Genomic DNA, 14,166 nt, shown 5'->3' with positions numbered 1-14,166 from the left:
CAGGCCCGTCTCATTATTCTCCTGAACACTTCTCATAACTGCTAAAAAAAATTAAATTGTGCATCGTTTATATTATTGCCTGTTATACTCTTGCTTTTTCTTCTGATGCAATTATAACTGAAGAAGAGTTTGTTTTTATATGCCGACTTTACCACTTAAGGGAGAATCAAACCGGCTTACAATTACCTTCCCTTCCCCTTCCCCCAATATACACCCTGTGAGGTAGGTGGGGCTGAGAGAGCTCAAAGAGAGCTGTGACTTGCCCAAGGTCACCCAGCTGGCTTCATGTGTAGGAGTGGGGAAAGCAACCTGGTTCACCAGACTGTCCGCTGCTCATGTGGAAGAGTGGGGAATCAAACCCAGTTCTCCAGATCTGGGGCTACACCTGATCTCTAAACTACACCTGATCCTCACATACACCCAGCAATGCCAGAAGAGTGCCAGGTGACCTCGAGCCCATGAGATTGGACAAGATGGTCTGTTTGCTTATTTATATCCCACTTCTCTCCCCAGTCGGGACTCAAAAGAGCCAGCATGGTGAAGTGGTTAAGAGCGGTGGACTCTGATCTGGAGAACAGGGTTTGATTCCCCCACTCCTCCACACAAAGCCAGCTGGGTGACTGTGGGCTAGTCACAGCTCTGTTAGAGCTGTCAGCCCCACCTACCTTACAGGGTGTCTGTGGTGGGGAGGGAAGGTGATTGTAAGCTGGTTTGAGTCTCCCTTAAGTGGTAGAGAAAGTCGGCATATAAAAACAAACTACTCTTCTTCAAAGTGGCTTTTAGAACATCATTCTCCCCTCCTCCATTTTCTCACAAAAGCCCTGCGAGGTAGGCCAGGCGTCACCCAGCTAGCTTCCATGGTAGCAGTGGGGGTTCGAACCCAGCCCACCCAGGGTCCTAATCTGCCACACCACACAGGCCTGCTTGGCCCAGGGCAGCAGCGACATCCCACAGATTCCTCCCCAGCAGGACGCCTCAAAGGATCTGCAACGTTATTCCAGCATTCGGTCCAAGAATCAAACTCCAGAAAAAGCGTTATTTTTAAAATGTGGTTTTATTATGGACGGCATTTCCATTGTTATGCTGTGCAACAGAACGGCAGGCGGGCATCCGGTTGAAACAACACAGGTGAGAAAGAGCTTTCCCGCGAGAGCGAGGGAAACCGGCCAGTCGCAGCGCCATCAGTGTGGAGGGCCCCCGGGGGGCTTTCTCACCCCTCGGCTGTACCTTGAGCTCTCCCTTCGGCCTTCCTGCTCGTTCCAGAAAAGAGCTCTCCAGGACGTTTGCGGAAAACGCAACTTCACCACCCGCCTACCCGCTCTCCCCAAACTTAAAATCAGTGCTTTTCTATTTAAACGGCTCTCCAACTGAAGGAGGTGGCGGGCGAACAGAAATGTCTTGGAGTGCCAAAGTGCTAACAAAAGAAATATGCAAACAAACGTCTTTTAAAGTCTCGAAAAGGCAGCACGATGGAAGGAATCAAGCTGAATCGGCGGCTGCCGCTGGATCAATGATCCTGAGTGCAATTTGCAAATGAGGCCAGTCTGAAACAAAAGGGGTTTGGGTTTTTTTGGGGACGGGGGAGTGGGGGAGATGAATCCAGCACACAGCACCAGCTTCGAGTCGGTCATGGATGATGGTGAACATCGGCAAGAGGAGGGACGTTTTCCTTCAAAGATGATCAGATCTTTGGTCAAGGGGGAGGCAGATGTCCGAGACAAAACTAATTCAATATTCCATGCCGCTGTGTTTGGGCTTCCTGGAGGCTGTTGAACTAACAAAACCATTTTTTAGGTTTCCATTCAGATAATGGGAGGAGGGGATTCAGGGGACTGGTCCTAGGCTATTACATGAATCACAAAGGCACAGGAACCATGGTCTGCTGGGTGGGTGGTCCCTTAAAAAGGCAACCCCTTCCGTTAGATACATAGGAGGGTCTTGCATTTGAGCAGCGGCAAGGCAAACGGAGAGCAGCTGCTGTCTGAGGGCAAGCGTCAAGGAGAACCGTCTTGGGAGAACACCCTGCACAAAGCCTGCAGGACAGCCAACCATTTCAAACAGGGTTCAAAACAGGCTGCGTCTCCGCCTGCTTCCCTCTGTACCCGTAACCCTCTGGCTTGCTGAAATAATTCAATTTTCCTTTCTACACCCTGTAGTTGCTCTGCCGTAGCCCTGAGGTCTGTGCAGAGGCACTTTCCCTACTTACAAGTGAGACGATAACGTGAGCCAGAATTTGTAGACACGCCCTAGCCGATTTGTACTTCAGGCCTGCCAGAGACCTACACGCCTTGGGACCAAGAGCACAGACAGAGGTCCTTGAATTAAGCAACTGCAAATCAGATGGTGAGACCAACCCTTTCTAACGCCAGCTGTCTCTAAGGCCCAATTTAAACCTGACGCTGGCAACTGATCCACTGCCCATGCAAAGCAATTGCGTGGCATGCCTAACGGCCCCTTGCGGCACGTTATAAACTGGCCTTGTGTGGGCAGCAACCCAGTTTAAGCAAAACACTGTCCACGAGCAAAGCCCCGTGGGAAGGTACCTTTGCCGCAGCCACCCTGACATTTAAACAAAGCAGAAACGGAGAGAGGCGGCTTAACGGCTTGAAAAGCCTCATCTTGCCAGACCCCTACTTGCTTTTCTTGACACCAGGCTCCAAAACAACCAACCGCCCCGAGATGCGACTTAAAGACGCTGCCAGGGTTGCTTTTGCATGTGGAATGTGTCACTTCGTAACTGGAGCTCAGGGGTTACCCCTGCTGCGTTCTCGAAAGACGGAGGCCAGCTAAACGGCTCAACTGCTTCAGGCAGCAACAAGAGACGGGGTTTGCAGGGAGGGAGAAAAGCGGCCAATGGAGCTTCAGGGCCAGGGCACAGCCTCTGCCACCAGCCTGGTTTCCAAAGAGGGTTTTGCTTCTTTCAGAACTGACCCCCCCAGCCTCATCCCCAGAAACCCCGGGCTCCTCCCTCCTCCTTTCTAACCAACAAACCACCTTCTCCCTATGTCCAGTCAACGGGAAATGTCCCGTCTGATTCAGCCCTGCGCTTGCTCAAGGCACCCAGTGAACCTCTGGAACCGTCACCACTTCACACGACACCATCTCCCACTTTCCTTACAGCCTCCCTGAAAGCTCACCCCTCGGGCATCGTAGTGGGCGAGGCACTGTCCATCCCTGTATCCCTCTCCTCTCGCTGCTCTACATAAACAGCAGCAGAAGATGGCAGAATCCTGAGTGGGTGGAACGAACGATGTGACTACAGGAGGGAGGATACTGCAAGTCTTAAAAAGCGGCACACCACAGAGAAGAAAGGGCCTAGCCCAGCCCACTCTCTGTCCTTTTTAAAATAATTATTTGCAGAGTTTTTGAAAAATCACCCGGTCACTTACACTCAAAAGCAGAGTTACCGATTTTGGTAGCCCAGAAATCCACCAGCTCTCTCTCTTCCTTCATTCTGCCATGTGCATGGCACACAGTTTCAGGCAGGAGGGAAGAGGAGAAGTGGAAGCCATGGCCTCTCCGATGGGAGGAGGGGGCCGGCAGGCAGGCAGTTCAGAGAAACAGCAGGACACAGTCGGCTAACTTCACGACTTCCCCTCTGGGCTGATTTTCGACACTGCCAGTTTGCTAAAGGCTGGGCAGTATGGTACTCCTCACTCTCTGACTCCCTACCACCCAAAAAACTTCAGGCACTAAAATGAGGGAAGGATAACTAAAAGTTCAGCAGCCGAGCCTCCAGGGCTATAGGCAGCGGTTTTGGCAAAAGCCCCCCCCCCCACAGAAAGTGCCTCTTCTGGCATGAGCAGCCTTTTCAAGGAGTGAAATGATTCCGATGTGTTATTTTTCCCTTTAAGAGTATGTTGGGACGTTCCCAGGACCCCTCCCACAGAGCCAGGCATCGTCAGGGTGGAACCCTTCTTGCGGGTGGAACCGGGCGACTTCAGGTCCTCGGCCGGGGCTGCCGACACGACCAGTCGCCGTTCCATTTGCGGATGCGGCAGACCTTTGCGTCGTAGTGCATTAATGCCAGAGGTGGAAACGGAAACGATCCCTCCCGTCCCCCCAGTCCTGCGGCTCAGGATGAACAGAAAATGAGAACCACCTGAGCCAAGTGCATAAGAGACCCCCCCTCCCCCGGGGATCAAGGCATTAAGTTGGCTTTTGGACTGTCAGTTCAAGTGAGTCCTCAGTTCAGACTCTGGAAGCTGAGGCCGCGGCCTCTCAACTGTCACGTGGCCACCACGGCCGCTGGCTCCTCCTCTCCCTCCTGCTCCTCATAGTCAGAGAGGTCGGCCTCCATGCTCTGCCTCGCCAGCATCTCTCTCCGCGCTTGGAGCCGCTCGCATTTGGGGCAGGGCCCCGACCGGAAGCAGGCTTTGTGGTAGCAGGCTCTGCATTCTGCGGGGGAGAAAAGAAACCGGCGGCTGAGAGCGGAGATAGCAGGCTGCCCGGGGAAAGGAGACTGGACAGACTTCATAACCTGCAACTGTCCTACGGCCCTTGCGCATCCAAGCGTCTGGAGAAACCCAAGGGGTTAACAGCAGACTCCGCACCACCAACCCAAGTGGCCATGTGGGATGGGAAAGGGTTTTAAGGGGCATCAGAGAAGTGGCGTGTGATTGGACGGGTCTCCTGGGATCTCTTGCACTGTCCTAGAGGATGCTCGTGATTGACGAGTCGGTTTCAGGTAGGTGGCTCAAGGTTGACTCAGCCTTCCATCCTGCTGAGGTTGGTAAAATGAGTACCTGGCTAGCTGTGGGGAAGGCACTGGCAAACCACCCCGTAAACATACTCTGTCTAGTAAATGTCATGATGTGACGTCACCACATGGGTCAGGAATGACCCAGTGCTTTCACAGGGGACTACCTTTAAGCTTTCAAGAGGCTATCTCATGAAGGGAGCTTGGACTCTCAAAAGCGTATACTCAAACGTTCTGGTGGTCTCTAAGGGCTACTGGACTCGAATCTAGCTGTTCTACACTAGAGAGAAGCCGCTTTAATGATTATTCCCTCTTCCGTGGGAATCGTACTGCTATGGAAAGGGGCTGGGGCTCTCCAAGAGAAAATTCAGAGCAAATGTATGGATGAGTTTTCAGGGTAGCTCTTCCTATGGCTACTTAGCCACAGTAATTAAATGGAACCTCCATTGACAGGGGCAGTGTACCTTTGAATACCAGACGGTGGGACCAAGGACCATGAATGGTCTAATGCCCTGCTTGTAGACTTCCTAGAAGCACCAGGGTGGGCTGCTGTAGGAAAGAGGGCGCTGGATGACCCGGATCTTTCGCCAAACCTAGCCAAGGCTCTTCTGAAGCTCTTGTGCTGCAGATGAAACATGATCCCCCCACTAATATAGTTAGGCCTATAGTTGAGGGCAGCTACAGTTTTCCATCAGCATAGGCCTTCCACCCCCATCCCTTTTCTCTTTGTGTGTGTGTTAAGTGCCATCAAGTTGCTTCTGATTCATGGAGACCCTATGAATCAATGTCCTCCAAATGTCCTATCTTTAACAGCCTTGCACAGGTCTTGCAAATTGGGGGCTGTGGCTTCCTTTATTGAGTCAGTCCATCTCTTGTTGGGTCTTCCTCTTTTCCTGCTGCCCTCAACTTTTCCCAGCATGATTGTCTTTTCCAGTGACTCTTGTCTTCTCATAATGTGACCAAAGTACGATAGTCTCACTTTACTCATTTTAGCTTCTAGGGTCTGTTCAGGTTTGATTTGATCTATAACCCGCTGATTTCGTGTGTTTTTTTTGGCAGCCCACGGTATCCATAACACTCTCCTTACTATTCCCTTTCTATTCACTCTCTTTACTGTTGTTTATAAATTGTTCCAACTAAATGTGGGGGTCCCTGACTTCTTCCAGGCCTTACAGCGGACTCTACTCCCTAAACGAGTGCCATCGATCTTATGACTTATTTTTATGATCTGTTGGGATCGTTAAATTGTTTGTCTATATTGTGATTTTATAGTACTTTACCAGATTTTTATTGTGTTAACGTTGTTGCCCGGCCTCAGCCAGGGATTGAGGGTTAAAAATCAAAATAAATAAATGAAATAATCTGGAAGGGCAGCATGGACTATTTCCTCTCATGCTGAGCACCCAGCCACCAGCAATCGTGGCTCCATGTCTGCAGGCCTACCTTCACACGTCCTGCACTTATTCAGCTCGAAGGGAAAGATGATGTCCTCGACATTTTGACAGAACTCACAGATGAAGCCTTTAGCCTGGCACAACTGTAGGGGGAAAAGAAGAGAAGGAAGAAGCACACAAGAAGGGGAGTGAAGAGGAAAGGGACATAAGAACATAAGACGGCAGAAGTGGCAATGCTACCTGCGTGACCCTTGGAAACATCTGAAGCACCATCGTCTTAAAAGAGGGTTCTCGGAACCCCATTTTGGGACAGAGAGATAACAAATACCAGCTCATGTCACAAACACGCCTATGGCGATGTTCAGGGATTTCGCTAAAGGGGAAGGAAAAATCGGCCATGTGTGAAGTAGCGTGGTGTAGTGGTTAAAAGCGGTGGACTCTAATCTGGAGAACTAGGTTTGATTCCCCACTCATCCACATGAGCAACAGACTCTAATCTGGAGAACTGGGTTGGTTTCCCCTCTCCTACACATGAGGCCTGCTGGTTGACCTCGGGCCAGTCACAGTTCTCTCTGAACTCTCTCAGCCCCACCTACTTTACAAGGTGCCTGTTGTAAAGGGGAGGGGAAGCCCACATCTTCCTCTATGCTTCGTTCTGCACTAAAATCTACCCTTGAGGAAGAAACAGGTTAACATCCACACAAGCACTGCAGAGAGGTGGAAGATTACCTACCATACACTTCTCAACGTGCAAGGTCCCCGCCTTGAAGAGCTCTGTCAAGCGGGGAACCAGCTCCCCCTTCTTGGTGTTGCACAGGTCATTTAAGGAATAGAGGTGGAGGTCCTCCGTCAGATGGCCAGGCACACTGTCAAAGGAATCCAGAAGCCTGCAAGGAAGATCCAAACTAGAGATCAACACCCCGAGAAGATGGCCTGTTTTCTGTGTAAAACCCCACCACCATCACCCATATTCCCTGTCCCTCCCCTGCAAATAAATTCCGCAGCTGGTACAAAATGACGAAAGCAAAGGATACTGGCAAATTGTGCTGTACAACATGAATCTTGCTGATCACAGTCTCTCTGCCTTTCCTCTCACTTCCCCTGCAGTGACTATTTTCCATTTGTCTTGCCTTGTTTTGGTATAACCTTGTTAGCTATTGTTAGATGATTTTGTGTGCATAAAGTCACAGCTGACATCTGGCGAACCAGTAGGGTTTTCAAGGCAAGAGGTGTTTTGCCACTGCCTGCCTCTGCAGACCCCAGAATTCCTTTATTAGTCAGGACCTACCCTGTTTGGCTTCTGAGATCTAACAAGATCGGGCTAGTCTGATTTATATCCTATAAATATGGGAGGTTGCATTGATTGGGAGCTTCTTCTGAGAAGGGGCTTCTTGCCTGTGACCTGCTTACTTTTGGGGTAAGAGACTTTTATGGGGTAATGTTAAGTGCTCTCCTTTAATTATCTGTGTAACAATGATGGAAGGATGGTATAATGTTTCGTAGATTTCGTCTACGTTAAGAATGCAATAGTGATGCTTTAATAAAAAGCTTAAAATGGAGGCAGAGATTCTCTAGTAGTATTTACTTGTGTGCTATTCCCAAAACAAACCTGCAGTGTTACTGAAGTGTATCCCTGGCTAGGAGTTAAATGATCTGATATGGGAAAGCTATAGGGTCGCCATGAGTCGGAAGCAACTTGACGGCACTTCACACACACACACAGGAGAGCCAGTGTGGTGTAGCGGTTAAGAACGCCAGACTCTGAGCCAGGTTCGATTCCCCTCTCCTACCCATGCAGCCTGCTGGGTGACCTCGGGCTAGTCACAGTTCTCTCCCAACTCTCATTACAGCCCGTGTCACCTTTCTCACAAAGTGCCCATGGTGGGGAGGGAAAGGGAAGGTGATTATAAGCTGCTCTGAGAATCCTGAAAGGCAGAGAAAATTGGAGTATAAAAACCAACTCCTCTTCTAACTAGAAGCCCAGAGTTTCTTAAATACACTCCTATATCTGAATCAGGCCTGGCCAGAGTCATCCAGAACAGTTTGCAAAGTACTTTGTAAGCTCGACTGGGATTAGTACTCATAACAAGCCAGGGTGGTTGCAGTTGGTCCCATTTGACAGATTATAGAATCATAGATTGGGAGGGACCACCAGGGTCATCTAGTCCAACCCACTACACAATGCAGGAAATTCACAACTACCTCCCCCCCCACACACACCCAGTGACTCCCTGCCCAGAAGATGGCCAAGATGCCAAGATTACAGCCCGTGTCATTTGCCCAAGGCCACAAAACGAGGGGCTCTGCACAGATGTTTTCCCTGCCTTCACCGGTTCGAGAGACGGGCCTGGAAGGTCTCGGTAGCAGCCCTACACTACTTACGTTTTTGCGAGGCGGCAGGTCTTGAACATGTTCTTCATGTGGTACAGCTGGATCCTCAACAGCTGGAAAAGATCAAGGAGGCAAGATCTGAGTTTCAAGGATGCAGAATATGCAAGTCTCCTCCTGGCCGATACGCAATCATGCATATAGGTGCCTCAGAAGGTGCAGACAAAGGAACACACAGCCTTTGTCCAGGAAGGGACTTCTCAAACTCCTCATCTCAATGGAATGGGCAGTGGCAAAGGAAAGAGGAGCACAGAGAAAGAGAAAATGCAAAGCTGGGGAAAAGGGGAACATGGGGAGGAGCTGGGTATGTTTAGCCTGGAGAAGAGAAGACTGAGAGGTGACATGATATCCATCTTCAAGTACATAGAATCATGGAATCAAAGTTGGAAGGGACCACCAGGGTCATCTAGTCCAACACCCCTGCACAATGCAGGAAATTCACAACTACCTCCCCCCCACCCCCAGTGACCCCTACTCCATGCCCAGAAGATGGCCAAGATCCCCCCCTCCCATGAACTGCCCAAGTTCATAGAATCAGCATTGCTGACAGATGGCCATCTAACCTCTGCTTAAAAGCCTCCAGGGAAGGAGAGCTTACCACCTCCTGAGGAAGCCTGTTCTACTGAGGAACCGCTCCAACTGTTAGAAAATTCTTCCTAATGTCTAGATGGCTCTGGTTCGACCTTCCGGGGCAACAGAAAACAACTGAGCACCATCCTCTATACGACAGCCGTTCAAGTACTTGAAGATGGCTATCATATCCCCTCTCAGTCTTCTCCTCTTCAGGGTAAACATACCCAGCTCCTTCAACCTTTCCTCATAGGATAGAGCTAAACTGATTGGGCAGCTGTTCCTTCTCTTTTGGAAATCCCGAGAACTGTATTTCTAATTTACGTTTCAGCAACTCTGCTGGACTACAACTCCCAGGATCCTTTGGGAGGAAGCCGGACAATCCAAGCGGTACATCACAGAATGAAACCCGTGGCATGGAAAGCTCAGCCCGACTTACCCGGACTTGGTTGAGCGGCTTGACCTTGCGGTAGAGGGCGGCGTTGATGTCCTGCACGTTGAAGAGGGGGTCGCTCCAGATCTTGCTCAGCAGGTCCTTGGAGAAGTTGCTGACGTAATACTTGCTGAAGTCCCACTTGCGCAGTATGCGGCTGGGAATGACCATCTGGGCATTCTCATGGCAGCACTGGCAGAAGTATTTGCCCAGGTACTCACAGTAGCGCATGCGCTTGATGTAATCTGTAAGTGGTGGGGAGGCGGGGGAGGAGGAGAGAACTCTTAGCCTTTCCCTGGGGAGTCAGGAGGACCTGGTCCGTCCAATCGTATCAAGAACAAGAAAAAGGGTACTGCCCAAGAAGGATGTGTTATGAGTCCTATTTCTGTACAGCACATTGCATGCACAGATGGGTATGGAGTAAAGGTCCCTAAACTTTTTTCAGCCTGTGGGCACCTTCTGCCCACAGAATTCTGACACAGTGTGGTGGGCACAGTCCTAAAATAGCTGCCGCAGGAGGGGGAGCCAACCACAAAGTGGCTGCCGCAGCTTCCTTCACTCACACAGGAAATTGCACTGATATTTGCTGGTCAAATGACTGTAAATAAACTGAACTGAGCTGACATAGGAAAGATCAAACTCCCAATGACCAATCAGAAGCCTTGCTGTGTAAAAGTCCCACTTGTCCCCAGCCACTTTCCAAAAAACACGTGGCGGGCACATGGAACGGTGCTGGCAGGCACCACGGTGTCCACGGGAACGCTGGCGACATGCCCTCCACCCAACATTTCAGTCATTATGACTGCACTCTGTTTGTGCGATGAAACCCAGCTGCAACCTCAGAGCTTGCAGGAAAGAGAGGCCTGGGGGAGGAACCATCCAGCCCCAAGCAGCGCAGAGCATTAGATACGACAATGGCTCTAATGGTTTCATCCTCTCACACTAGGGCTTAAATGTCACACCCAAAGGTATAGAAGCTGCTAGGAGCCAAACGGCTACACACTAAACCCTTCCTCTTATGGCAGGAAGGGCTCAATGACTGGGGTAGAGAAGAGAGACTCTCCCAAGGGGAGCCTATATGGACACAGAAGAAGCTCTTCCATCTTGATCAGCACTTTGGAGAGGCACATGCTGTGTGGGACTCAGGCTTAACCCCTGGGGACTCCATCTTGTTTACATTGCAAAGGACAATGGGGAGAAGTCCCAACCATGAGAACTATGAGAATGCTGAACGGGAAATACTGGAAGTGCAGTAATCAGGAGGGGCAGCAGGTAAGCTCGCCATCCCTGGTGCACGATACCACGAAAATTAATAAGCAACAACAGATGGCCTCCAAACCAGTGTGAAGGTGTAAAGCAGGAGGTGTGGCAAATAGGTGGAGACTTTAAGCAGCAGTGCAGGTACAGAGTAACAGATACGCAACTCCGTTCAGCAGGAGATACTCTCAGAATTGCTAGCAACACTGGTTGTTACCCTGATTGCTTTTGGCACTCCTGAGGAGCAAGGCAAAAGGGTGGCATGGCTGCAGTGTTTCCTGATCTCCCGGAGAGCAACTCAAAGTAACCGGGAAGGCTTGTGAGTCCATTCCTTCACAGACAGAACGGCATCCTGGCCTTTAAAAACCTGAACTGCGTCAAACCTTTGAAATCGAGGACACAAGCAATGATAAAGAGTCTCTAGAACTCACCGGGGTCTGTCCTGATTCCACAGCCCGCACAGCGATAATTCTGCTTCGCCACCACCACTTTCCGCCTAACCAGGGACAAAATAGCGATGATAAACAGAACAAAATACATGCCCGCTACTAGTCAGGTTCGCTGAACATTTCTTAACAAGGGCCTGCTGGGGACATCTGCAAGGGGAATTTATGGTCAGATGACAATATGATTTTTAACAGGGTCCGAGTCACTTTCCCCACAGCCACCAAGCAGTCCCATACAGCTCAGGACCACGTTGTGTGGGAAGGAGAGGCTCCTGCCCACCACCCCACGTTGCTTCCCAAGCCAAACTGGGCCCCTGCAGACATTTAAAAAGCCCTCCCCTGCAGCTGCTGTACCAGAAAGATTTCCCTGGCAGCCATTGAAGCAAGACAACCAGAGGATGGGACAATGAGGACCAACAGACAGAGTATAGGTCTAGGCCAGGGAGGTCGAACATATTTGTTACGAGGGCTGGATATGACATAAATGTCACTCGGTCAGGCCGGGCCATGCCTCGCCAGCCCAAATCAGGACCAGGATGGGGATGGTGGTTGCCTCGGCTGGCTCACCAGCAGTGGGCTCACCCCATCCCAGATTGGGGTTGGGGTGGGGGTGGCTGCCTCGGCTGATGAGCCTGCGCTGGGATCGCAAGCCCAGATTAGGACTGGAGGAGGTGGCTGCCATGACTGGCTCACAGGCCAGATAAGAGCTCTCAAGGGACCAAATCTGGCCCCCGGGCCTTATGTTTGACACCCCTGGGCTAGACTGAGAACCACTCCTATAAGGGGACTTGAATGCAGATCTCTAGATCTCACGTCAAGGGCCATCAGGCCAAGGCATGGTCTAGAGAAGAGACAAATGCTTTCATGGGAACCCCTCCCCACCAAGCATCTTATTTTATGAAATGGATGCATTTTTTAAAAGTTTCTAGCCCACCTTTCTTCCTAAGGGACACAAGGCGGCTGGTAGGCATAGCCTGGAGCGTCTTTCGCTCCAACAAGCTCTCTGAACAGCATTTAGCCCTTAATAGGAGAAGAGCTAGATTCAAGTCCAGCAGCACCTTAGAGACCAACAAGATTTGGGGGGTATGAGCTTTCCAGAGTCTAAGCTCCCTTTGGCTAGCTTTTTGCTGTCTTGGAGACAAACCCTGTTTTGAGCATAGCTGCATATCCAGGGACACACACACACACACACACACACATTGCTGAAGGCTTGAAATAGTCTTTCTTCTTACGTTGGTGCTGAATGGATGTTGAAGATGATCTGCGGCCGTGGGGGCGCCCATTCCAGATTCCCACGGACCCGGATTCGGAGTTTGTAAATATCGGCGTGCTCCCCGTCGTCAGGGGAGATGGGCACGGAATCTGGAATTGGCAACAGCTGCAAGAGGACAAAGAGAGGGGGTCAGCGCCAGGACCCACGCCACACAAATGCATACCATTTTACCCATCGAGTGTGGCTCCAACGGTATCAGCATTCCCATCCCTCTTAAGAGCCTTTGTTCCACTCCAGACACCCAAAGAAAAGGAGCAGGGGAAACAATCGTTCCTGTATCCCTTGAGTTGGATGAGTAGCTATTTACAGTAATAAAGCTATACTCAATGCAGAATTAATGCACTGACAACTTCATATGCAATTGAAATTGCTGCTGGCTTTCCTACGCAGGCAATAGAAGTGCGTTGTACTAAACGAGTCACAAAATTACTTGGGGGGGAAATTAGGGACTTTATAGTCTATACGACTGTGTATAAGCTTGTTGAACCTAGGATCCTACTATGGAATTTTGTGTCATTTAATGTGTCAGTGTTAATACTTAAGCTTTGCTTCAGTGCTGTTTGTGGACATCTGGTTGGTTCTACAACCCTACCTCTATTACATTGTTTACTGACTGTCCCATCCTGACTACTGTATTAACTATAAATAACATGAGTAAGTAAATAAATAAATTTGTTCCCCTGCTGAGAAGCAAAGTAGTAGCTCTTCCCAATTCTCTTATCCAGTGCAAGGGAACATAAAAGAGGACGCCTTTGATTAGGCACTTCTCGTCTGTCATTACTGGGGGAACAGAAACGGCTACATTCTAACCCAGGGGTGTCGAACTCAATTGTTACGAGGGCTGGATATGATATAAACGTCACTTGGTCAGGTGGAGCCATGCCTCGCCAGTCCAGATTGAGATGGTGGGGGTGGCTGCTTCGGCTGGCTTGCGGGCCAGGTAAGAGCTCTCAAGGGGACGGATGCGGCCCCTGGCCCTTATGTTTGACATCCCTGTTCTAACCCTTGAACATCTGCACCCCTGATCAGTGACTAATGTTAAAAATGGAGGACTTGGAGATGGGCATGGAGGGTGGTGGGTCCCCTCCCTCTATCTCATGTAGTGTCGGGGGGGGGGGACACAGTAGATCCTTTTACCACACCCACTCACCAGCCCTCCCACAGACTTCTCTTGCTTCTGGCTTAGCAAATTAAAGGCCAATTTATGTAGGCAGATTTGGCCAAGCAGCCTCCAGCCGGTGGAGGTGAACAGTGCCGTCAAGTCGCAGCCAACTCATGGCGATCCCATCACATTCTTCTAACAGCTCTTCCACATACAGTGGTAGACGGCCAGTACAAATAACCCCACCTTATTTGGCAGCAAAACAATTGATTTAAATAGATCATACCTCACCCCCTTGGGTTTTTTGTTTTCTCTGCAGCTGTCTCATCTGGCTCCCACCCCCCACCCCTTTAAAGATTCTGAGATTTTCTGGCTTCCAAATTTTATGCTCCCTCAGGGCAAAAACCCAGTCCTGCCTGATGGTATCTGTTATTCTTAATTGTTGGGGGGGGGGGGAAACCAACTTCCCCTTGACATAAACTAAGCAATCTTTAAAGAGAATGGGTGCCAATGCTCTAAGCTATGGCTAACTGGCAAATAAGAGCATCTCCTGGGAAGCGCCCAAGAGCAGAACCAGGGGTCACGCCACGGAAGCACCTCTGCA

At 50.2% G+C, this 14,166-nt stretch overlaps 1 protein-coding gene across 1 annotated transcript in view; it reads right to left on the bottom strand.

Annotated features, from left to right (window-relative positions):
- Nucleotides 1-4,228: 4,228 nt before the first annotated feature.
- The window catches only part of RUBCN (rubicon autophagy regulator), a 56,490-nt gene continuing 46,552 nt past the window's right edge, over nucleotides 4,229-14,166 (bottom strand). The window contains exons 15-21 of the mRNA XM_056849745.1: nucleotides 12,420-12,565; nucleotides 11,173-11,237; nucleotides 9,491-9,729; nucleotides 8,476-8,537; nucleotides 6,827-6,980; nucleotides 6,143-6,236; nucleotides 4,229-4,398 (exon numbers count right to left, since the gene is read on the bottom strand). Coding sequence (XP_056705723.1) covers nucleotides 4,229-4,398; nucleotides 6,143-6,236; nucleotides 6,827-6,980; nucleotides 8,476-8,537; nucleotides 9,491-9,729; nucleotides 11,173-11,237; nucleotides 12,420-12,565 — 930 coding nt within the window. The remainder of the gene's footprint in view (nucleotides 4,399-6,142; nucleotides 6,237-6,826; nucleotides 6,981-8,475; nucleotides 8,538-9,490; nucleotides 9,730-11,172; nucleotides 11,238-12,419; nucleotides 12,566-14,166) is intronic.

The sequence above is a fragment of the Euleptes europaea genome, chromosome 5 (assembly GCF_029931775.1).
Source record: "Euleptes europaea isolate rEulEur1 chromosome 5, rEulEur1.hap1, whole genome shotgun sequence".
NCBI classification, from domain to species: Eukaryota; Metazoa; Chordata; class Lepidosauria; order Squamata; family Sphaerodactylidae; genus Euleptes; species Euleptes europaea.
The sequence above is the reverse complement of the archived record's forward strand: the minus strand, read 5'-3'. Positions and strand labels throughout refer to the sequence as shown.